The sequence below is a fragment of the Anoplophora glabripennis genome, unplaced genomic scaffold (assembly GCF_000390285.2).
Source record: "Anoplophora glabripennis isolate ALB-LARVAE unplaced genomic scaffold, Agla_2.0 scaffold162, whole genome shotgun sequence".
Lineage (NCBI taxonomy): Eukaryota > Metazoa > Arthropoda > Insecta > Coleoptera > Cerambycidae > Anoplophora > Anoplophora glabripennis.
The window spans coordinates 718,184-744,744 of record NW_019416272.1 but is presented as its reverse complement, the minus strand read 5'-3'; the positions used below and the strand labels follow the sequence as shown (position 1 = coordinate 744,744).

Here is a 26,561-nt window from a genome sequence, read left to right as displayed (position 1 = left end):
GATTTCAGAGCCACGAAAACTAATTTTTGGTTTTCTTCCACATAAAGGGTGAATTTTAAGGGTTGAAATGTTGCTACAAATAAAAAATTATTATTCAAAACATTAAAAAATGCTTATTCTATTGACGTAACACTTAAATCTATGGTTTTTACGTTTTTTGCAAGAAGGGGTAGTTTTCACCCCCTAAAAACACGTTATGTATATGTAATTTTTGTAAAGGAGGGTGAAATGAGCTTACTCACCAATTTTCATGAAAATCAGTGCGTGTGTCAAGAATTCGGAGGTAATACCCTATTTTTACTGTTGTATACTGGACTAGAGTAGAAATAGAACAAATTAATCGAAATATGACGTCGAATGGATTAATGCTACCTATTTTTTCAAAAATTGTATCTTCATATTTCCAATTTCAGTTTAAATTTTGATTTAAAAAACGTTATTTAATTAATATTTTGTTTCTCACCGGTACTGCCTTAGGGAAGACCCTAAGTCTTAAAGTCTTGAACATAATTGCTTCCTCCACAACTAGAGATTTACCCGAGACCAGATTGGTACATTACAAATTTTGAGGTTATAAGTAAACGTCAAAGTGACAATACAGTTTATTTGTACTAAATAACAAAATTCAGAAGTAGACACTCAAATTAATTTTCAAAATGGAGGCGGAGGGTGAAATGGATTTAACTGACGATGAGAACAAAGTGAGACGACATATCAACAAGCAAGTCAGAAAACCAGCACGGGGCAGAACTAGGTTCGACGTGCTCGCTATCCCACAAAAAAGGAATATATTGGGCACTTACCAAGGCCACGCCTATCATTTTCCCAAGGAGAAAGTTAAAAAGTTAAAGTGTAAACTGCAGGAAATGTTCGCCATGACTCCCGAAGAAACAGAGAAATACTTCGAGCAGATGAGGAACGAAGCGAATGAAATCGCAAAGAAAAAAATGACAAAGATCATGTTGAAGAAGTTATATCAAAAGCAAGAACGCGCAAAACAGGAACAGAGGGCGTATAAATGCATTGCGAAATTATTGAAGCAGAGAATGATGTCCGGATTTGCTAATCCGACATCACCTTTGATTTCCGTAAGGATGAGAAATCTTTCTGATATCATTTTGGAACAGATTTGTGACCTGCGCAATATAGACATTCCTGACAGAGAGAATCCTAACCAGTGCGGATTATTCCTGATAGCTTTAGCCGATTGGTCGTCCATTGCAATAGAGCAAGTTTACTACACCGTCCAGTTGAAGAAGAATAAGGAGTTGGCAGAAATTGAGGAACAGGAGGCTCTTAAACCTAAAGAAAAGAAGAAAGAAGAGAAAGAAGAGAAGGAGAAACGTGATGTTATATATGGAGGAGAAGAGCTTGACTTATTGGAAGAGAATTTTGAATAATTTTACTATTTTATACATACATGAATAATAATAACTCTGTAAGTGTTTTAAATTCCAATAATCTATATCTCTATATAAGAATTGCGCCATAGTTAAATAAAATAAAAACCTTTCACTACAGAAAACGTATTTTGATAGCTAGTACTGATTTTAACTATACAGAACGTTCCGTTTAAAACCCTTATTTAAGATTGGTGTACATTTTTATTGTACATATTGTAAAGATTCAAATCTAATTCAACGAATTCTAAAAAATACGCATTTGTGGGAGGAGCTATTTCAGACGCAAACTTATTTGTGTGTGTTATGTAAATATACGGTAGTCGAGGTGTCAAAGGCGCGACACAAACATTACTGAAATGAAAGATATTCAGCTGTTGGTTCGAATTTTGCTGCAGTAGATCTGTACCCCGGATGTCAATTAGAGGTTGTAGAATAATACATCAGGCTGTGGGCATACCCAGAGAGGATTTGCAAGATCTGTCCTTATAAAAACAGGAAGAAAATCCATGTAAATACTGATATTTGCGTTTTTCTCAACCATATCTAAAATTTCTACTTCTTCTTGCCTAACCCTGCGAACCACTGGTCGACCATTTTTATTATGGACCCGGAAGCTACGTGTTTCTCTCAATCCTTGAAACGACCTTGAAAATAACTTTCTATCTGATTGGCGCCTATTACGATAAGTTTCTGCATAACTTCTTAATAATAAACCGAAGTCATATCTGCCATTTCATTATTGGTGAAGAAATTGTGACAAACCGAGATTTCAAAAAAGCTAAATATTAGGAACATGTCAATTTCAAAGTATTGACAATAAAACTCGTTTCTAGGAGACCTAAGGTCTAATTGTAAGACCTTGACTCTTTTTTTATGGTTACCTTTTTACGAAAATGGATGCCCCTAACGATGTCAACTGAGAATCCCTTTTTACTTGTAGAAAAGTATGAAAAATCAATGTTTTATATTAGAAACCACATACTGTAAGAACCAAAAATTTGAGTCTTTTTATATTTCTACTGTATGCTATAAAATAGGGTCAAATACTAACAAAATTGTCCTCATGACGAATAGACGATATACCTGCGATTGAATTTCGTTGATAACTCTCTGAATTTCGGCTTTTTAAATGAAATAGTATTTTAGTAATTACCATAACTATATTCGAGAATTTCGAAATGGCTTAAAAGGTATTGAGAACAGATGCAGAACTTCGATATCTCGTTTTATTTTCAAGCTAGGGCTGACAAATTGTAAACAAAATAACAGATAAATCCTTTATTGAAAACACCATCAGATAATAGACCTTTTTAGTAGTGACGTCACAAACGACAAATAATAAGCAACTCCATAGTGCACATTGTCATGAAGAATTTCTCAATATTTTTATTAGATTGATTGTCGATCTCCTCTGCTATCTCTCTCACTTTAATTCGGCGGTCGTCTAGCGCCATTTGGTGAACTTTGGGGATGTTTTCGTCGGTAGTTGCAGTTTGGACATAAGTGTCAAAAAATGGCTTCCTTGTCATCCTCAAATATCGCGATTTTCTAGCAATGTTAGAAATATTTAAGAAGTTTCAAACTCCAAGTGAGAAACTAATAGAATTATATAATTTATATATTTAAATTGATAGAATATTGACTTTTATAGTAACTAATAAATTAAAATTATATCGATGTAACTGAGCATGCGCATTAAAGATAATTTCAGGTAAGCGAAGTAGCCTGGCAACAGGATATGATTCAAGAAAAGTTTAGTTGTGGTTAAGAGTACGCCTATAATAAACCATTTGAAGAAAAAAACACTGGATAAACACATTGACACAGTACAACACCAAGAAAAACAATAAAAATACTTAGAAGAATTAGAAAATGCCAACATATCAATAAGATCTCACCATTTTATTTAAATTTAGGAATATTTTTTTATATCGTTTTTTTGTAAGTTTTAAGGACATTAGTGTATCTATTTTTATGAAACACGTGTGGGTTGTTCTTAAATATGTACTTCCAATACGTTACACTAAAAGAGTCTATTCAGTTTAACCAAATCGTACAACCATTTTATTGTGCTATCCCTAAAAAGAAAGCATGTTACGCTACTGTATACTGTGAATGTTGCCAAATTTTTATTACTGTCTATTTACAAGATACTTGAACATTATTATGGTACAAATTGCACTAAAATATTCCCCTGGCAAAACACCAATTTTTAAAAATAATTTACTACATACAATGTTTTTATCTGCCGTAATGAAAGATGTAATACGATGCCATTATTGCAAATTGAAAGGTTTTTAATTTGCAGCGTACAATCTAGATTAATAGTAGCGAAAAGTTAATAAACAGAGGAAATGGTCACGTTAAAAAAATACGAGTTTGATTAGTGTTTATTGCATACATTATGTTTACAGAAAACGGAAGCTAGTACAACGCGATATAATAATAAAGCATTTAGACTGTTTTTACTAAATAAATCTTTACCGACTGGAAACTATGCTTAGACATGCATTTTTAATGAGAACATAAAATAGAAGTTCAAATGGAAAATAAATGTAATAAATTACACAAATAGAAGCCTTATTCTGAAATACCAAGGTTTGTAGCGGATTAAGGTTATCTAATATATCATTTTTGCAGGATAAACAGTTGTTTGTTTGAAGTACACTTCAAGAATGGTTCCTCTTCTTCAACTGTAAGTTCTTGCTTGTCTTTTATTTAGAAGGAGATTGATTTTAAGTTTTATGAGTTGTAAAATAAAGCAAACAAAACGACTTTCTTTAAGCAGAATCGGGTGCTACGAAAAAATGCAGTCAATTCCGTATTATTGAGATATATTTTTATTGCAATGCGAAATCAAATTCTGTGAATTATTTTTAAATTATTTATCAATTTGTTTTTGTTTTTAATTAATTCAAAATATTTGAATATTACACATAGGTTCTTATGGGAAATGCTATGTAAACCTTACAATCGAATTACGGGTGAAAAAATGCGAATGGAGAGACGAAAAAATATAGACATTTACCTTAATCATTAATTAGTAGATGAGAGAAAGAGAAAAGTAGATTACCGCACATTTCACAGAGTAATAAATTATTAAACATAAAAAGTTCTGACTTGTCTTGTCGTCAGCCAAGTAATAAACGCGAAGGAGTAACGGCAACAGCGCAATAGAGTATGAATGAGGATCGGTGGCGGGAAATTGAAATACATTTTTCGATACACATTCAACTTGCGTAATTCAATTTGGAATAATAAAATAATGGGAAAGTTTCAAAAGAAGCATGTTTTTTGAAATCTTTTATTTATAAAGAACGATAAACTTTCAATGCAAGAAGTTAAAAATACAGCAGGACACAGTGTTATTTTCTTTAAACCTGACATAGGCCAACTTTTTTATTTAAAGTGATAAGACTAGTAGATACTTCCAAATGCAAAGTAGTAGGAAATAACTTGATTAAGAAAAATTTACAAATAATTCTTTCCGGTGTTGCCAGATTTCTGCTAAAACGACATTTTTTTAAATGGTATCACCGTATTTTTTTAACATAATTTGACAAACCTTCTAATTCTAAATAGAAAATGTTATATCGCATTTCATTTTTGGAGTAGCCGTTTTATAACAATCAGCAAAAACAACGAAAATAATCTGTAGTCGGCAGGAACTAAATGAAGCTAACATGGCAATTAAGGTCTTGGAAATTAAACAAAAATTGTGTTGTTTTGAAGCAGCCATTATTATTGTACTGTCATTGTGTTATTTGACAGCTGTTGTATTTGAATGTGTATAAAAAATAACGTTTTAATTCAGTTGCTAAGATGAATCAGTTCCACAATCAATCCACAAGAGAAAGTTGAATTAACTTTTAATTCTACGCAAGACATCCCGATAAGCATTTTCCAAATCCGGAGTTTTAAAAAAATAACTTAGTAAAACTAAAAACAACTGGAAGTGTGTGCCCAAGGATCTGCAAAAGGCTGAAAATCATCTTAACAACTTAATTGAAACGTTATTTTTATACACATTCAAATACAACAGCTGTCAAACGCCACAATGACAGCACAATAATGATGGCTTCTTTCAAACGACACAATTTTTGTTTAAAATCCAAGGCCTACTATTGTTATGTTAGCTTCTTTTAGTTTCTGCCGACTGCAGATTATTTTCGTTGTTTTTGCTGATTGTTCTAAAACAGCTAATCCGATAAAGAAATGTGACATAACATTTTTTATTTAGAATTTTAAGGTTTATCAAATTATGTTAAAAGAATACGGTGTTCCCATTTAACAAAATATCTTTTTAGTAGCTACTGCAGAAATTTGTCTACACCGGAAAGAATTATTTGTAATTTTTCTTAATCAATTTATTTCCTACAACTTTTCATTTGGAAGTACTAGTCTATCACTTCAAATAAAAAACTTGACCTATGTCAGATTTAAAAAAATAGCACTGTATAAACAACGAAATATTTATACTTTGCATCACAGCATATATAACAATCTTATGCATTTTGATAAATTATAACGTTGTCAATATAATTTTTCATTTTGAAATTAACATTTAATAGTTTCAGCATATTTTTTAGAATATTTTTGGCTGCAATAACATTGTATCACAGTATAGTATTACATGTATCAAATTGTATTATACTTTTATGCATTTGCTTTAAACCCTTGTCTTATAAGGAACATTTGTATTCACAGAAGTGCATCATAGTAGAATGCTACTTATGCATGTAACTAAATCATATTTAAACTTTTTCACTTGCTCACAGTTTGTAGTTAATCTAAAATACGTAAAAGTTGTTTGCAAAAAGAGCAGTGCATGCTTTATGCCATGTACTCTATGTCGATTAGTTGATGCCCTCGAACGGTGTAAGGAGGTTCTGGCTCCACAGTCTTCTCTTCAACAGTTTTTTTCCTGCTCTTGCTATTTTCTGTTCCAATTCTCAAGCACTCATCATTTCTTTTTATCACAAATTTTCCTTTCTACCGACTCTGTTCTTCATTTGACATTTTATAGGTTAAAGCTATCAGCTGTGCGAGCGATCACATAGCATAATGTATACTTAGTTACATGACAGGAACTGTCAACTTACAGATACATAATAAACTCAGCATACTCGTGCGCTGTTGCCAAGTTTATGTTGCAACTTTTGGCATTTATTTATGCATAATGGGTAAAAAATTATAATTGAGAAATTTAAATACCTATATAATTTTAAGTATTTCGATCGTCTTTAAGTTACAAGATTGGAATAAGACACTTTATTGAATCAATAGATAGACCTACTATTCTATGAAGCCAGATTGCCGGCTTATTGTCTTTTTCCATATCTTTACTAGGAAAATTATTACTAACAAATTCAAAATTAAAATTTTAATTAACTAAAAATTATAAATTTTAATACAGTATAGGGTCTTGTATAGAGCAGCATATTAGGTAAATTACTGTTTTGCATAAATGCGACTGAATTTTCTTGATACAACGCTGAATTTCCTCCTTAAAGCGTGGATTTGCGTGATTTTGTTGGCATAAACTACAAAATTAATGCTTTGGTAAAATATCAAACAAGTGAACTATCGAGTACCATTTTGGCTTCAAAAAACAATCAATTTTGCTATCTAATTAAAACGATAAAACTCTTATAAAACCATGTGTGGTTTTATGAACGATAAACTTTCTGTAAATTCTACTTTTGTCAGTTTAATAATGACATGCTTGGTAGATAATTAATAAAGAAATAACATTTGACTGGCTATAACGCAATGAGTGAAATAGTCTTTGCAAATATTATTAACCCTTAAGTACTGACAAGCCATTGTTGTGACATACATATATATACGTGTCGTCTGTGAGATTACCTTGAAACAAAATTATTTTTCGATATGCTTCTGTTCCAAATTACATAATTGAAAATGAATCATAAATGTTTGCAATAAGGTTCATCCAAAAAAGATAAAAAATATACCATTATTTTTGAGAACAATTATTTATTATTAAGAAAATGCAAAAGGTGAAATTAATACATGTTTATATTATTTTATAGGAATAAAATAGACGTACCTATCTCTGGAATGCGATGCTCAATTGTTCTTTTCTTTATAAAACAAATAAATGTTTAGGGACAACTGCAATAAATGTTTACAGAGATTGCAGTTTTCCTATAGGTATTTTTCTCTGCAACATCACGTAAATTTATTTGAAATATTTTACAAGGAATATTGCTTTGCCTACATTTTCCAGCTACGTCTGAGAAATGTTAATAAAACTAATCAACATCACGGTACTGTGACCTTAGATTTCTATGAACAGACAAAGGTACACCGTTAGAGTTGTCTAGCCACTAGTTTCACTAAAATTTGTCATTTCAAATACCCGCAAACATATTCTTAAAAGTAGAGCATTCTTTTTACTGACGAGATATCAATATGTTTGTAATTAAGTGATATCGTACATTTTAAAATTTGCTGTTAGTGATGGGCGACAGTCACTGAAAATGTTAACAAGAAAATGAAATTAATAACATTATGCTAACGTAGTTATTATACAGGATGTAAGAAGTTTGACTGCCATTACTTCAGTATGAGATAGAGTAATCATAAATGAACAAAAAAGTTGTATATTACAGGGACGTAAGATTAACAGTTTTCAAAATACAGCGGGTATTAATATTGGGTAGTTTCATCACAACGTGACAACAGCGCTTAACCTAACGCTACACAGCTGGTGCATATTACGTGTGCACGCGGCAGACTTGTCCTACGGAAAAAATGTAAACAACTATTATTGTGAAAATTTAGTAAATTTAAAGACAATTGTTTTCCAGTTTTTAAATAAATAAAATAAAATGTATCGATTTTGTAGTACGAAGATAGTGCTTAAATTTTAGCTCGAATTTTAGTAATTATGAATCTCTTAAAACAGGAACTTGACTTTTAATCAAATTATGAATTTGAAAAATATGTAATTAAAATACCCAAAGATTCACGTCGTTCAAATAATCATACATATTAAAAATAATTTAGCAAAATTCAGTAATTTTTAAACACACAAGTACAAAACAAACTACAACATATGCTCAAAATGTTCATCACTATGTTCGATGCACAAACGACATCTTCGAATCCAATTTTCGCGCATTCGCTGGAAAACACCTCAAGAAAAGGAAATAGTGGTACGCAAAAAACACTCAGACACGGTCCAATTCCAGATACCTACTGAATTGCGTAATGCTGGACAGCTTAGTACCTTGTGTCATCCGCCACGCCGTTGCCACATTGCTCGATATGAATTTTATCGAATTTTAAATTTATTACAACGCTAATTATTTTTTAGAATCAAGCATAAAAAAGTTAAAAAACGTGATAAACATTGAATTTTAGGGTATTCTATGCACGCAGTTATGTCAATATTCTTTAATTAATCGAACTTTTGTACATCAAGTTGGAGAGTTTAGTAAATAGTACATTTTTTCTCGGAAATGGTTGAGTCTAGAACCCATGTCATATAAGGTTTTTTTGTTTATTTTAATGTATTCCATCGTCTGTTAAAATTAAGGCAGTCAAACTTCTAACAAAAAAATACGCCTAAATTGACCACAGCTTTGAATTTGTCATTCCAAAAAACTCCCGTGTATGAAATTTCATTAAATTATTTCGAATTAGTTGAAAGATATTTAAGAAAATGCGATTTATTTTCCCAACTTTGACACCCTGTATCTCGGTAACGAAGCACTTGCGGACCGATGTTCATATGCACTTTTTTGCTTAAAATATGACAAGGAATCACCTCTTGAAATTAAAGTCATCACTTAAGATACATCCTGTATATAAAAAAGAGGTCTTTTGTATCTTCAATTTTTTCGTTGCCTTTAGCCCCTGTTGAATAAAAAAACTTTTTGTTGCTGTATCCAAATTTTATATGAAGGTTATTACTAGCTTCAATTTATAAATATTGTTTTAAGAAGTAATTATGAAAATGCAAGATAGAATATATTAAATCAATTCTTATACGTACACAATATTTCAGACTTCCAATTGATAACTCAAACTGAAATTTGTTTATTTACATAGCACATTAGAAAATTTTTCATTTGTAAGGCTTATCCATACTTATACTTATCCATATATACCGAAAGTTTAATTTTTGAGTCTAAGATAATAATTTTAATCTCCACTAAGTACACTCGGATAACAATGTATGTTCTCGCCACAATTTTTATATTATCGAAAAATTGGGTCTGTTTGCGTTAACTGTTAATAATTGTGAATTTTTTAGTTGAGCAAATATTTGACTAAGCATGATCCCCTTAAAATGATACATGCCTTTATAGAAGAGCGGATATATGAAAAATAACAAATCGCAGTAGCCACTATATTTATTTTCAAAATATTCCTTAAAACGACATCCAATAATTTCAAAAATTTGATATTGTTATGTGAGATGCTGTGATGCCTTTAAAAATTGCCCATGTTTCGAATCCAACAGCAGACAACCACTTCGATAGAGCATCGCGTGTTCAAGAACATGGAGCCGAATTTTTCATCCAAACATGAAACATATTTCCACAGGCACCTAGACATCGTTGTCGCTATAAAACAAACCTATCCAGAGTAGACGACATCCAGAGAGCCCGATGCTGTTGGTATTGCCACCACCGAAAAAAGGAACGCTCAAATAAGCGAACATCATGGAATTCTAGGTGGAATATGAGACCAAGCTGCCTTAAATAAATCAAAATTTCAGCCAGGGGACGACCCCAAAGAGCGCTCAAATCCAAAGAGGTCCGGTATCAAAAACCGTACTAAAGATCCACTTGATGGAGATAGACCTGCTGGTTTTCCTAGGATAAGTTCCTGACCAAAACGAAGTACTAATTCAAATATTTTAACTAACATTGTATTATATGTATACATTTGACTGCCTGCACATCGCAAAGCCATTTGTAATTCAAATATTTCAAATAAACTTTTTATTAAACAATTGTTGCAAGCTGATGTCCAGACAGATCATCAATCTATATCTACATCGCCCAAGATTAACTACAGACATGTGGTAGTTATAAAGGAGCTCTTGAGCCTAAGGCAAAGTGTTCTTTAGCTAAATCCAAAAAAACAAAATAGTGTGGAAAGAGCCCAGTTGATAGCGTCAGTGAAAAGGGGCATCGAGAAAGGTACTGAAAGATACAGGCAACAAAATCTTTTACTCTCGAGAACATCAGCTCCAGATTCCAAACTCTGAGATAGAGCTAGGGAACCGCAATGGAAAGAGCGCCCAGCTTACGATAAGTATTGTGGGTTGTTGAAGGATTTGGCAGTAACCCAATTCCTCAGGCTACTGAGAGAAGGGCCAATAGTGAAGACGGGATACGACAAAATTTTGGTTAGTATACGAAATAGAGATACCTATATCCAAAACAAGAAAACTTTGTAGAATGTGACCTCTGTTTCAAATAAATTATGAGATTTGCCACAAATTTTGTTTGTTATTTTCATTTTGTAAGATAGTAAAATAGTAAAAAAAGTCGAAGACACCTTGCCTACAAGTTATTTAAGGGCATTTTAAAACATTTTTATTTTTTCCCTAAAATTAAGGAATTGAATTCAAATTAAATATATACATACAATCAAAATACCCTTTCACCATATTACGGAGTAGGTAGTAATTTCACTTAACTATTTCCACATCTTGTTTTCCGTTATTTTCTACGTCTATTCCTAAGTACTGAAAGACTCTTTATTTTCTTTTTATTCATTTTCATTCCATTCTCTTCAAGTACCAAGTTCCATATATTTAAATTGTGTTCTAAATCTTTCTTAGTTTCCGCCATGATTATCTCGTTATCAGCAAATTCTCCCTCTGAAATGTCTATTCTTATTCCTATATCCCACATTTAACTTTTTTATTTCTAGTGCACATATTTTTATTATCTCATCCATAAATAGTATGAAAAGTGTTGGGCTTAAACCCTTTCCCTGTCTTAGACCTTCTTTTGTCGTAAAAGCATCCGACTTCATGTTATTTCTTATCACAAAATTGATATTGTTCTTATACAGGGTGTAACGGATGCTGATGGCCAAACTTCAGGGGGTTATTATACAAGTGATTTTCAACAAAAAAGTATTATAAGATTTTTTTGGAAGTTGATAGTTGCTCTTTTATTTAACATTTTTTGATTTCCAAAATTTTTTTGCCATTTTTCATAAAAACAAAAATATTTTTGTTATTCTTACAGCCACATCAAATTTAGGCATACCATCGGAAAGAGCGTTAAATTTATTACGAGACGAGCATATATGAGTGTTTAAAAATCTTCTATACCAGGTGCTGTAAAAAGTTAAATGAAATAATTGTGAAATGAGCAAAATTAGTGGTATCTACTTATTGGTGATAACGCCAAAAATTTGTTAATGAGGACGTGTTTTTTCTTCAACAAAAACTACTGTATTTAGTAAGCTTTTCAACGATATATCAACTTTTGAGTTTGCTATTTTTTTTTTGGCAACAATATCAAGGACAAAGGTAATAAAACCTTAAACCGTTGTTGAAAAAATTATTTATAACTTAGTAACATGTTTACAATGACTTAATAATTTTCGATGTAACCTCCCCCTTGACGGATACATAAAGCGCACCTTCTCCGCACGGAAGCAACTGTGCGACGCACTTCTCCATTTTGCTGTCGAAGTAGCTCCCAACAAGTAAAAATCCTTTGTTCGAGCTGTTCTCGAGTTTCAATTGGTACTTCATATACCAAAGATTTTAATCTACCTCATCAAATGAGGTCTAACGGAGTTAGATCAGGACTTCGAGGAGGCCACCTAACTGTACCAAAGCGTCCTATCCATCTATCTTCATAATGCTCGTTTAGCCATGCCCGAATCTCCCTGCTGTTGTCTGCAGGGCAACCATCCATTTGAAGCTAGGAATTAATCCAAAAATTTAAAGAAACCTCTTCTAATATATTATGCAGTTCGTTCTGAAGATCAAGAAATGCCTCTGCATTTAATGCATTTTCTAGTATAATTGGTCTAAGAACGTAATTTCCAATTATACCCATGCATCCATACGTTAACTTTGAATCTGTATTGATTATTGGAGGGACGGTTTTATTACCTTTGCCCTTGATATTGTTGCCAAAAAATATAGCAAACTGAAAAGTTGATATATCGTTGAAAAGCTTACTAAATACAGTAGTTTTTGCTGAAGAAAAAACACGTCCTCATTAACAAATTTTTGGCGATACCACCAATAAGGAGATACCACTTATTCTGCTCATTTCACAATTATTACATTTAACTTTTTACAGCACCTGGTATGGAACATTTTTTAAACACTCATATGTTCTCGCCTTGTAGTAAATTTAACGCTCTTTCCAATGATATGCCTAAATTTGATGTGGCTGTAAGAATAACAGAGATATTTTTGTTTTTATGAAAAAATGCACAACATTTTTTGATATCAAAAAATGTTAAATAAAAGAGCAACTATCAACTTTCCAAAAAATCTTATAATACTTTTTTGTTAAAAATTACTTGTATAATAACCCCCTGAAGTTTGGCCATCAGCATCTGTTACACCCTGTATATATTCTGTATTATTCTTATTGTCTTTTCATTTAGTCATCTTTTATTTAAACTTTCGCATACTTTTTCTCGAGGTACCTTATCAATGAATGCTAGAAATATTTTATTTTGTTTCATATTGGTTTTTTCTATTATTTGCTTGACAGTGAATATATCTATGTGTACTTTTTCCTTTTCTGAATCCACTGTGATTCCTCTAATGTCTTCTCTATTATTGGTTTAATTTTTCTATCAATTATTTTTCCGTAAATTTTCATAGCTGTGCTCAACAATGTTATTCCTCTATAATTACTACATTCTTTAATTTATCCCTTTTTATGTATTGGTACTATTAATGAAACTTGCAAATCTTTTGGTGTCTTTTAATTCGCTTTGTTCATTTGCCTCCATATTTTCTGGTACCTTTAGCAATTCCTCGAAGTACTCTCTCCATGTTGCCATTATTTCTTTTTCTTTTGTTAACGTGTCGCCGTTTTTACTTTTGACATGTAATGTACCATATGTTTCTGTTGACCTTAATGATTTTAGCACTGTATAAAACAGTTTTTGATTATTTTTACTATTTTCCTGCATTTTATTTCCGAATTCTTCCCAAGCCGTTTTCTTAGATTCTAATACAAGTCTTTTACTCGTTTTCTTTCCTGTTTATATATATCATAACTATTTTCTGTTCTTTTAGATAAGTAATTTCTCCATGCCTTTTTTCCTCTTTACATTTTTTCTGCCCACCATACCGTTTGTATCTTCCTATTACCTTTTTTGCATGTTCCACACTATTGTTTTGCCGTTTCAGTAACTACATCTTTAAATTTATTCCGTATTTCCTCAATATTACCGTTCAGTATTTCAATATCTTTATTATTTGCTCTATTGCCCTCTCAAACTCCTCAGCTATGTTCTTTTCAGCTAACCCATAGGATTTTATTATTGCAAATTCCTTCTTTTTAACATTTTGTGTTTTCTCATCATTTTATTCTCCAAATTAAATAGATGATAGCTTTATTCCCCGAACTGTTGTAAAGAAATCTAGTCGAGTTCTGCTTCGGACTCGTACAAAGAAACCGTATAAACACCAAATAAAACTTTATATGCCTCTCAATGTGTGTTCTTTGCTTTCCATAACCAGGAAGTCCAATAAATAGGTATTGTTGGAGAACAAGTCTGTAATTGTTCGTAGGGCGTAGTATCCTTTAATGACATATACATGTATGTCGTTTACGTAAAAATGGTCGACAAATGTTTATTCTATTGTTTACAGTAAATACCGTGTATGTATAAGTTTCACTTTCTAACGAACCAGTGCATATTAAAACCCACAATACCGCACATAAAGGCATGAATTTAGAAAAAGATTTTATGTGTTTTGTAAATGCTACATCAAATTTTTATCAAGTAAAGAATAAGAATAATAATGGCGGCGCTTTAGAAAGTATAAATTTTGTGGGAGAGACAGCAGCTGTAAAAAAATTGTACTTATAAAATTTTGAATCAATCAATTTCTTCAATTTTAGGGGAAAAAACAGAGATTACGTATTAATCTGGTAAAAGTATTTAACATTTTTGTAAACGACTTGGTCATATTTAAAAAAATTGATAATAGATAAGTAGTATCGGAATAGTATCGGTTAAATGTCATTATACCGAAGCCTTGCAAAATTAAATTCTATCAGAAGAGATCAGTCAGTTTGGGATCGTTTAATGATTACCTTAATCTGTTCGCTAAATTTCAAGGAAGTCTCAATAGTCAATTCTAATTTTTTTGCAACATCAGTTTGCTGAAGTTGATCATCAGATAATTTAATATTAATACGTTTAGATCGCATTCTAGTAGCGCTTTTTCTAACATTATTTTAGAGCTGATAGACAGATAAAATTTATTTGCAGAGGCGAAAAACAAACAAAAGATTGTAGAAAAACGCTCAGACCCGTCGATTTTAGATTAAAGGGGACACTCTTTGCTGGTATTTTTGACTCCGCCACTTTCACCCCAAAACAAGGTTAAGCATCACCCCAAAATATTTAAATGGCATTGGGGGTTGAGTAATATTTCTTTTGAAAGCTCTTACAATTCTCTTTACAACAGACTTTAAATTTTATAATTCCGCCCAATACTTATTAAGAATTTTGATTTTAAAGTTGAAATTTATGTACAAACAATTAGTAACGGTAAAAATGTCGGTCATTCGAGTTAAATACGCCAATGGTATAAATTTAGTATTTCTTGCGTTACATTGGTTTTTGGCGATTTGTTATCACTTTCGTAAAAAAAACACAATAGTAAAAAACAGAAATGAATGCTATACACACACAATGAACGTAAAATTAGTGGATTCCAAATTATTTTCTAGTATTATTTGGAAGCGTTGGTTGGTAGTTTATTTAATTGTGTTTTTGAAAATTAAACACTATGGTTTATTCCATTGCGGAAAGGGTAGATATCATTTCGCTTTACTTTATGAACAATAAATGTGCGAATAGAACAGCTCAGCTATTTAATGAACAACATCAAGATCGACATGTCAGGAGGAAGTATGTTCTAGAGTTAGTAAAAAAATTTCAAGAGACAGGGAACGTAGCCAATAAAAAACGAGAAATTGAAAAACCTATAGTTAATGAAGCTAGTGAAGTTGCAGTTTTGGGACAAGTTCATCTTGATCCTACATTAAGTACGAGGCAGCTGGCATCTGTGTCTGGGATCAATCGAACTAGCATACAAACCATTTTGAAGAAGAATAAATTCCATCCATACAAAATACATTTAGTCCAGGAACTTCATGAGGATGATTATGACCGCCGTTTGCAATTTTGCGAAATAATGAGTGAGCGAGCAGGGAACGATCCACAGTTCCTTTTTAACATCTGTTTTTCTGATGAATGCAGTTTTTTCTTGAACGGGACGGTAAATCGTCACAATTGCCGCTATTGGTCCGATTCAAACCCAAGAGTTTTTCACGAGGTGCATACACAGCAACCGGAAAAATTAAATGTATGGGCTGGAATTTTCGGTGACCGGCTGGTGGGTCCTTTTTTTCTACCTGGTAATTTGACTGGCCAAATGTATTTGCAATTACTGGAAGACGCTATTGACCCTGCCTTGACTGATATTATTGAAAATGTTCCAGAGTATGATGAAGATCATTTGATTTTTCAACAGGACGGTGCTCCTCCGCATTATGCGTTAATTGTCCGTCAGTATTTGGACCAACGTTTTCTACGGAATTGGATTGGGAGAAGAGGCAGCATTGAGTGGCCTCCACGATCACCGGATTTATCGCCCCTTGATTTCTTTTTGTGGGGATACCTAAAAAGTAAAATCTATAAAACACAGCCAGCGTCGCTGGAAGATTTGCGTCAAAGAATCGTCGACGAATGCCGTCGAATCACTCCGGAAATGCTTCGGAATGTGCGCGAACGTTTCGAACAAAATCTTTATTCTTGTATGGAAGCGGGCGGTCATCAGTTTGAACATTTAATCAACTAAGTAGTAAGTAAGCAACTAAACATAATTTAAATTTTAAAATGTAAATTTTTTTCAAAGTATTGGGCGGAATTATAAAATTTAAAGTCTGTTGTAAAGAGAATTGTAAGAGCTTTCAAAAGAAATATTACTCAACCCCCAATGCCATTTAAATATTTTGGGGTGATGCTTACCCTTGCTTGGGGGTGAAAGTGACGGAGTCAAAAATTCCAGCAAAGAATGTCCTCATTTAATCTAAAATCGACGGGTCTGAGCGTTTTTCTACAATCTTGACGCAGTTCCTGAAAATGGCTCTGTTTCGTCTTCATTTGGCCACCATGTACATATATACAATCTGTATACGTACGTATGAGATCTCTATAATCGATAATTTCATTTATTTTGGGTAAAGATAGAACCTTACACTATCTGGAAAGACAGTCTTATCAAAACAAAATTGATCCTACCCCATCTTTAATTACTCCCGAGTAAAAATGGTTGCAAGGTCAACTGCAAAATTTAATAAAATAATCATTAATATTAATTAAATCAGAAATATCACCTGGAAGCATTGTTTTTTTATTATTTATATTAAATAATTTTAAGGCATGTTTATTATTGAACAAAGCACTTGCATTTAAGGTGTTCCTTATTTTCATATTTTGTATAAATGTAACCTTTTTCATAAAACCCGTAAACATGCTACTAATAACGATACTGCCTACCTAATTAACGAGTATGTCAAAATAAATATTCAGGTTACAAAATATTTAGTATTCGTTCTAACAGTTGTTTATAAACAAGCCAATGATATTAACTTTTTGGGAGCAACATGTGTAAAATTTCATTTGCATAAGTGTTTACTTCTAAACATATTGTACTATGGTACTACTTGTTATAATATATTGGTATCGTTGGATGGTATTTACCAAAAAAGTCAGTGGTGCCATTTGAAGGATGTTAATGAATATTGTTCTTAGAAATGTAGAACCAAGGATGAAATATACAATAAACAAAGAGGTAAATGTGGTAAATCCTGTATTCGGAATGGAATACCTATTCGTATGATATTGGGCTCATATTAAAAATTCTAAAGTTATGATAGTTTAAGTTTAACATAAAATAAGTTTTCAGTGTTTTTATTATCATTTTAATAGATTCACAAATAAAAACGATATACCTAAATCTAATAATAAGTTACGAGTTACTTTGATTTTTTTTCAAATATATAATTTTTTCTTTAACTGGCTTTTTATCTCTTTCTCTATAACCAAGAACTAAGCATTGTGTAAAATTTATCATCATTAGAAATCGGAAATGTTGGGGGACTGCAATGTGGTACAGGGTTGGCTGGGTCCCCTTTTATGTAATTTTATACAGACCAAAAGTGACAGAACCATTGCCTTGTTATGCATTCTTTACATTATGAGAATATACAAGGTGTATCACGAAGAGGGCCCAGTAGGATTATCTCAAAAAGTAGTCAGAATTGAAATCTGAAAATTTGTACACAGGGGTTTATCAAAAAGATTTCAATGAAAAGAGTGTCAACTTTCTCGCACGTCCGGTTATACCTGAAGTCATCATCAACTCTGTTATTTCAAATGGAACACTCTGTATATTTTTTAATTCTACGGCAAATTCTAGACTATTTTCATATAAGGTACTATAGGCCAAAATGTGACAGTTTTCAAGTTATTATCAATTTTCGAAGAAAATTGAGGAATGTGATTTTTGAAAATAACTACGACATTTTGCTTTATTTATCAGTGAAATTTGGCATGAATAATAATTTAAAACCAATGGAATTGAACCAGTTTATGTTAAATTTGCAAAAACTCATACAAAGTGTTTAAAAACTGTGGCCAATATTGTGACGTTAAAGTTGAATTTACTTAAATATTTCAAACGGTATATTATTACATTAATGGATGCAGAAAATTTACTTTAAAATGATGCTATAGTTCCTTATACCCAAAGTTAACAGTTCTTGTGTAAATTGGAAATTATTGATTTCAACACAGAAAAATCTACGAGTATGGTGGGTTTATTTAAAGCATCGCTCTTTTTAATTTAATATACTGAATTATTGTTTTTGACGAAGGTATAACGATAATAAAAATTTACAGTTCATCAATTAGATATCTTTTATTATTCAATTCCTTAATACATTAAATCCACCGTAGATACTATTTTTACCAATGGTGATGAAGCATCAACTACTTCACATTTTAATAATCCCACTATCTGCGTCATTGTACAATAACATGTACATGTCTGCCTCCGATCTGAAGCTTCGCATCGATCAATTTATTCGATACGTATGTAGTGGCACCCTAATGCTTGCCCTGTCGGCCTGTAGTGCCGGTACACAATCCAGGTTTTTTGCTGAGGAGCGTTGGTCGTGCAATTCATTTCCGTCTGTACGCGTGTGAGTGAGACAACCACTCTATATGATTTTGTTATATCAATGTCATTATAATTATTGTTAACACTTAACATGACGATACATTACAAGTAATCGTTTGTTTTGGGAAACAGCTTTTCATAAAATTAATAAGTTCCTTTTTTCCGTATACCGTTAACGTTTTTCTCGTCTACAACACAACCTAGCAAAACATGTTGATTAAAGTGATAATAGCAACAATAAACTTCACTGATTAATGCTGCTATTTATGCAATGCCAATGGTACATAATGGCTTTCATTAGTGTCAGAGAGTTTTTCGTATAATACAAAAGGAACAGCAATGCTGATTGCACATACCTAATACAACTTTGCAATTTATAGTATTTTATTAAAAGCATCGTTAAATATTTTTGTACGCATGCCATGTCGTTTTAACAATTATTTTCCGTTTTAAATTGAACTAATTAACTTAAAAAAACCTAGTAGTATTAAATTAGTTTATATTGTATTTGTCATGTACGTATACGTATTTTATTTTCGGATCAGAAAAGGACAGATTGCTTGTTTGTAAATGAGAACAAATTATAAACATTTCGATGACATTTACTTATTTGGTCAACATCCTGTTTTTACGGAAAATATTTTCATTTTTTAATTAACCTCCAAGCATTTTAATATTACTTATTAATCAGTAATTATATATCTTATGCTAGGAATATGTATGTGTATATCATAGTTTTTTACGTTCCACATGGAAACGATTTAACAAATTAAAATTTTTACGATACATTGACACAAACTTAATTAGGTTTGTAATAGATACAAGGAATTTGAAGAATATACCTTGAAAAACTACAGTCAGTGGATTATTGACAAATGATTGTTAATTTTATTGTTTAATAACCAATAATGATATATATCAAGTTACGAATATAATTAATAATAATAATATTGACCTCTAGCGCTCATAAAAATTGATAAATTTATTTACCTAGTTAAATATCTGCTTAGATAATGGTTTCCAAATTAAATAAATTCATTTTTCTTTAATGCATTATAGTGTATAAAACAGACGGTTACATCTGGGATACTGAAAATAGGTATAAATGGCATTACCAAAATAAGAAAGAGTGCTTTGTTTCCGAGGTTGTTAAGAATTTTGAAATTGTATTTGTAACAAAAATTTTTATAAATATCTACTGTAAAACGAACAGGTTTTGGGAATTATTAGATATTAGTTACAGTAATTTTGAATTTAAGAATTAAAACCTTATACTTATTCGATATTGGCGACTGAAAAATCACTCAGAAACAAGTTTCAGCTACAGTCTTTAAGTTTTGAATGCTTTTCCGATTTTTACATCCGCCCTATTGGATCCCCCATTTTTTATTCAGGAATTTTCTGATTCGTAATCAGCGACCCTAAAAACCCGCGGTAACAAAACTCAGGCAAAAATATTGATTAGAAAAATATGTGACTACATATTGTAATGGAATGAGTAGGGGCAAATATTTTAAAATATCAAAGGCATATTTGGGAAAATAAAATTGGTAAAATTTATTTTAAAGAAATAAATTATAAGTTGAATAAGTGTGACCAATAGGAGTACAGTAGATGGTTGAAATTGAGAAAGAAAAGATAAAATAAATAAGAATTAGTATATGATCCATTAAAATTTCCGTAAAGAATGAATTTCAAACAAAATTAAAGAAATATAATTTATTAAAGTATATTCGAATTAGAAAGTGTTATTGGTAATAAAAATTTGGATTAGTAGAATTAGAAAGTGAAAAAAATAGTGGAACATGAAAAGAAAAAGAGTGGGGTAACTAAAAAAGAAAAATAAAAAATTGGGGAGCTGACAGGTAAAGTTTTGAAAATAAAATTTTTAATTTAAAAGGAAGATAATTTGATTGCCAGGAAGAAACAAATGTATTCAATAAAGAAAATCCATGTATAAGGAGTAGAAGATAACAGTCTCAAGAACTCAATTAATTGAAGATTACGGACAATAGAAACTTAAGTCCAATAACAAGACAAAGTTAACTGTTAAAGAGTATTACCCAGTTTTGGGTCAACACAGTTCTAATCCAAGTCACCGACAGGGAATAGTAATATAGAAATATCAGCAAGGAGACAAACAAGAAGGAGTTATTTGACAAATGACAAGTCAGGAACAGAAGCCAATCATATAATTTTTATTTTAATTTGAAATATATTGGATCAGAGTAATTAAATGAATTGGAAACTATTTTTTACGAGAAATAGAATAACTGTGGTCAGTTAAAATTCAAATATACATTTTTTTGTCATTTCCTTCTGAAGATTAAGTATCTAAATTCATTAATCAGTATAATATTTTAAAATAAAAAAACTAATCTCCTCAGAACCTTGCCCTGAGGTAAGACTACTCATATTAGATAAAAATTTGCTTGAACCTTAAATTATTATTTTTTTCTCAAACAAAGACTTTTTCTATAAACATAACAAACAAAATTTGAATTAAATTACAACTATATGGTCATGTGAGCTGGCGCCCAGACAATAAAGAAGAAAAATAGGATACAAAGAAGAAGAAGAAGCGAGGCAGAATAAGTAAATACAGGTAAGAAAATTATCATCTCACAAGAATTTATAACGATTTGGTAGTACGAAATACAAGGCTGTGGTTTTTCACATTGTTTTTGCACTAACATTCGTTATTTGATCTTATGCGTGCAATTAATCCCCTCGAAGGTAGGAGTGAGTGGGGATTTGGCTTGCAGATATTTCTTTTTAATGCTCAAAATATTATTTTAAAATGTTTTCTCAAAGTATTTACAAAATGTTGCTCTCCATTACAAAGCTTTACCTTATCCTCACTATTTCAACCTATTATAAACAATGCTTTAGCGTTTTACTAAAAATTGACCTAATAAATCAGTTTTCGGGCTTCGCATTCGGATTCAGTATAAAAAATATATAAAATCCACTCGTATATATTCATGTCTGTGGTACTGAATTTTTTCTTGGTGGGGCTGTGTAATTTATGTCAAGCAGTTTTTGAGATGTTCCCTTAGTTTAAATATTTTGACTATTGAGACTTTAACACCTTGCATCTCAAAAATGGAACCATTTAGAATTTAGGACATACGTCGACTACGTCGATGGGTGCATATATTACATAAACGTGATGGTATTGATAGAAACGGTTTGGGATTTATAATGCAGTAGCATTTACTGCTAGTAGTATGTATTTTTTAATGATGAATCAGAGACTTGATACCCAGTCGGTTCCATGACCTAAAGCAAAAGCATAGTCTTGGAAGAAATCCGATCATCTTCTGCATTTAAAATGATGATGTCACTCATATAATTGTTACTAATCGGGCTTATCATAGTCATTGTTTATTGTTGTAAGAAAAGCGATAAACTTTAAATATAATTAGAGCCTTAAAAATAATATGCATAATAACAATTGCACTCTAAATAGCACCGGTTTGTGTGTTTTATGTACGCTGCGCTGCTAATGAAAATAAATAACCTTTCTTAAAGTCCCCTATGTCATTGCCAATGTGATAAATTGTACCAAGCATGTGCCAAAATTATGTCGGTGCATTATTTTATAGAGTTTTAAATAGAATATTTTTTAAAGCTTTTAGCAGTACCTAGAGAAAAATGCTGTCTGGAAGGATTTAGTACTTAACTGCATAAGTTTATCTATATATTTCAATAAAAGGAAATCACTGATCACTAATGGTGCAGCTGAATTGCGTGCATATTAGTCTATGTACAGAATTTCGAATTTAGTGAATTTTTCTTCCATTAAAATAAAATAATTTTATTGATTTATTTACGTACAGATTTGTTTATACTGAACATATCGAGGTCTTAAATTAAGTAAAATTTCTTCAGTTTAAATAAATAAATTCATTGGTACATGTTTAGAAATTGCAACTTCTTCAAATCTTACTGTACTTACCTACTATTTTTTTCGGGATCAAATTTTCACGTTATTCTACACCTTCCAAAATCTCACCCCATGCCAATTTTTGCAACTTTATATAAAAAACATTAAAATTAACTCCTATTACATTACGATTTCATTCAATATTATTATTATTTTCTTATAATTATTTTCTTCTAAATTAATGTTTAAATACATTTGCTGTAGTTAGTGGCCTTATTTCAGACGAACACAGGAGGCAGAATTTTGACAGCATGACGTGTGACGTCACTAAATGAAAGTGGTGGATGTGGATATGATATCAATAATAACGATATTTTAAATATGTATCTACCAGTATAGGTTTTTGAATACAGGTATTCTGAAATTTGTATAAACTTAAACGGTGTTGTAAATAGCAGTGATGTGAGTTGTGTATAAGTATACAGGTTAGAACTGAGAATTTTTTTCTTCCGGAAAAAAGTAACTTTAGAACTAGGCTTAGTGAGGGCGAAATCATTGATTTATATAATATTTTAATTGTATTTAGATTTGGGTTAGAATGCTGCATAGCTGAGCTAGGTTACGCGTAAATACTACAGTCAAGTCGGAGAATAAATTTCTTTTCTTCCTAATTTTTGCAAAAGAAAATATTAATTACATGTTCTACATATTAAACTGTATCGTTGTTTAAAATATACAGGGTGGCCAATTGAAAACGAAACAGAGCCATGTTCAGGAACTGCGTCAAGATTGTAGAAAAACGCTCAGACCCGTCGATTTTAGATTAAAGGTTTAGGTAAAGGATTAAATATTCTTGCAGGTATTTTTGACTCTACCACTTTCACCCCCAGCAAGGGTAAGCATCACCCCAAAATATCTAAATGGCATTGGGGGTTGAGTAATATTTCTTTTGAAAGCTCTTACAATTCTCTTTACAACAAACTTTAAATTTTATAATTCCGCCCAATACTTTGAAAAAAATTTACATTTTAAAATTTAAATTATGTTTAGTTGCTTACTTACTACTTAGTTGATTAAATGTTCAAACTTCAAAGATTTTGTTCGAAACGTTCGCGCACATTCCGAAGCATTTCCGGAGTGATTCGACGGCATTCGTCTACGATTCTTTGACGCAAATCTTCCAGCGACGCTGGCTGTGTTTTATAGATTTTACTATTTAGGTATCCCCACAAAAAGAAATCAAGGGGCGATAAATCCGGTGATCGTGGAGGCCACTCAATGCTGCCTCTTCTCCCAATCCAATTCCGTAGAAAACGTTGCTCCAAATACTGACGGACTATTAACGTATAATGCGGAGGAGCACCGTCCTGTTGAAAAATCAAATGATCTTCATCATACTCTGGAACATTTTCAATAATATCAGTCAAGGCAGGGTCAATAGCGTCTTCCATTAATTGCAAATACATTTGGCTAGTCAAATTACCAGCTAGAAAAAAACAACCCACCAGCCGGTCACCGAAAATTCCAGCCCATACATTTAATTTTTCCGGTTGCTGTGTATGCACCTCGTGAAAAACTCTTGGGTTTGAATCGGACCAATAGCGGCAATTGTGACGATTTACCGTTCCGTTCAAGAAAAAACTGCATTCATCAGAATAACAGATGTTAAAAAGAAATTGTGGATCGTTCCCTGCTCGCTCCCTCATTATTTCGCAAAATTGCAAACGGCGGTCATAATCATCCTCATGAAGTTCCTGGACTAAATATATTTTGTATGGATGGAATTTATTCTTCTTCAAAATGGTTTGTATGCTAGTTCGATTGATCCCAGACATAGATGCCAGCTGCCTCGTACTTAATGTAGAATCAAGATGAACTTGTCCCAAAATTGCAACTTCACTCGTTTCATTAACTATAGGTTTTTCAGTTTCTCGTTTTTTATTGGCTACGTTCCCTGTGTCTTGAATTTTTTTTACTAACTCTAGAACATACTTCCTCCTGACATGTCGATCTTGATGTTGTTCATTAAATAGCTGAGCTGTTCTATTCGCACATTTACTGTTCATAAAGTAAAGCGAAATGATATATACCCTTTCCGCAATGGAATAAACCATAGTGTTTAATTTTCAAAAACACAATTAAATAAACTACCAACGCTTCCAAATAATACTAGAAAATAATTTGGAATCCACTAATTTTACGTTAATTGTGTGTATAGCATTAATTTCTGTTTTTTTTTACAATTGTGTTTTTTTTACGAAAGTGATAATAAATCGCCAAAAACCAATGTAACGCAAGAAATATTAAATTTATACCATTAACGTACTTAACTCGAATGACTGACATTTTTACAATTACTAATTGTTTGTACATAAGTTTCAACTTTAAAATCAAAATTAATAACTATTGGACGGAATTATAAAATTTAAAGTCTGTTGTAAACAGAATTGTAAGAGCTTTCAAAAGAAATATTACTTAACCCCCAATGCCATTTAAATATTTTGGGTTGCTTGGGGGTGAAAGTGGCGGAGTCAAAAATACCAGCAAAAAATGTCCCCCTTTAATTTAAAATCGACGTGTCCGAGCGTTTTTCTACAATCTTAAAGCAGTTCCTGAAAATGGCTCTGTTTCTTGTTCATTTGGCCACCCTGTATACTTCAGCTTGTATTGTGACTTATATTACCACTACCACACTTCTATTGGCTCTTGTTAGCACTGCCAACATAACAACGTAGTAAGACAAAACATAATTACCAATATAATGAAAGTTCCTAATACTGTAACTTTCAGTAAAAACATAAAAGTTACAGACCATTCAGACCATCACACATTACCAGTGAAATTAAATCTACACGGATACAAGAATACCACTCCCATATTTTTATATATGTATTAACACCTATGATCAATGTCAAGTGTTTCTCTTATAATTGGGATTGCAGCTTGAACAGTTCTAGTTGAGGCTTCATCGTTAGATGTACTTGTACAAGGCTTTTCCTTGTTTGTGATTACCCACTCATTTTTTAATAGGAATTCGGTCTTTAAACAACTATAAAACTACCACCCACTCGTTACGAGTTGGAATAATTGGTAACTTCATTTATTTTAATAACAATATTACCATTACTAAAGCTTTACACCTTATTTTCTAAGATACGTGTTAAGATGAACTAATTGTTAGGGATAGTCAAACTTTAGATACCGTTCGTCAAGGAGCAACTGAAATCTCGTACCATTCTCATGTAATCAAAAAATGATTTAATATTTACATCAATTAGATACTTGAAGTAAGTTTCGGAAGTTGTTACCGTCATATTATTCATTGAACCGTTGTAATTCCGATTGTAGATTCAATAATCGCGTTTAGCGAGCTTAATCGCATTTGCTTTGGTGTTATTTTTAACAGTGAACCACTTGTGGAATGTTGAAGTCGAAAATGAAACGGCACAAGCCCGGCTAGCTCAGTCGGTAGAGCATGAGACTCTTAATCTCAGGGTCGTGGGTTCGAGCCCCACGTTGGGCGACATTTTTTTTTGTTCCTAGTAAGTTACAATATAAAAAAAAATGTATAAAAATAATGGGTAAATGATGAGAAACACGTAATTTATATTTAACTTGAAAACATGATGAATATGCACTACAATTATTTATATCAGTATGATTTAAACAATGAAAGTTTATGTTCGATATGAAAATGAATATTTAGGGAAAGCTCTACATTTATCCACCTGTAAAGAACTTGAGTTATGTGTTCAAAAATTTGATGAATTCTCTTCTTAGTTTATTGGAATGTAAAAAGTATCAGTAAAAT

At 31.7% G+C, this 26,561-nt stretch overlaps 1 protein-coding gene and 1 non-coding gene across 2 annotated transcripts; both read left to right on the top strand.

The window, feature by feature from the left end:
• The first annotated feature begins 656 nt into the window (after positions 1 to 656).
• Positions 657 to 1,400, top strand: LOC108908662. Its single transcript, XM_018712773.1, has one exon. The coding sequence runs from the start codon at positions 657 to 659 to the stop codon at positions 1,398 to 1,400; it is 744 nt and encodes a 247-aa protein (XP_018568289.1).
• Positions 1,401 to 26,200: 24,800 nt separating this feature from the next.
• On the top strand, positions 26,201 to 26,273 carry Trnak-cuu. Its single transcript has one exon. It is a non-coding gene; the product is annotated as a tRNA-Lys (tRNA).
• The last annotated feature ends 288 nt before the right edge of the window (positions 26,274 to 26,561 follow it).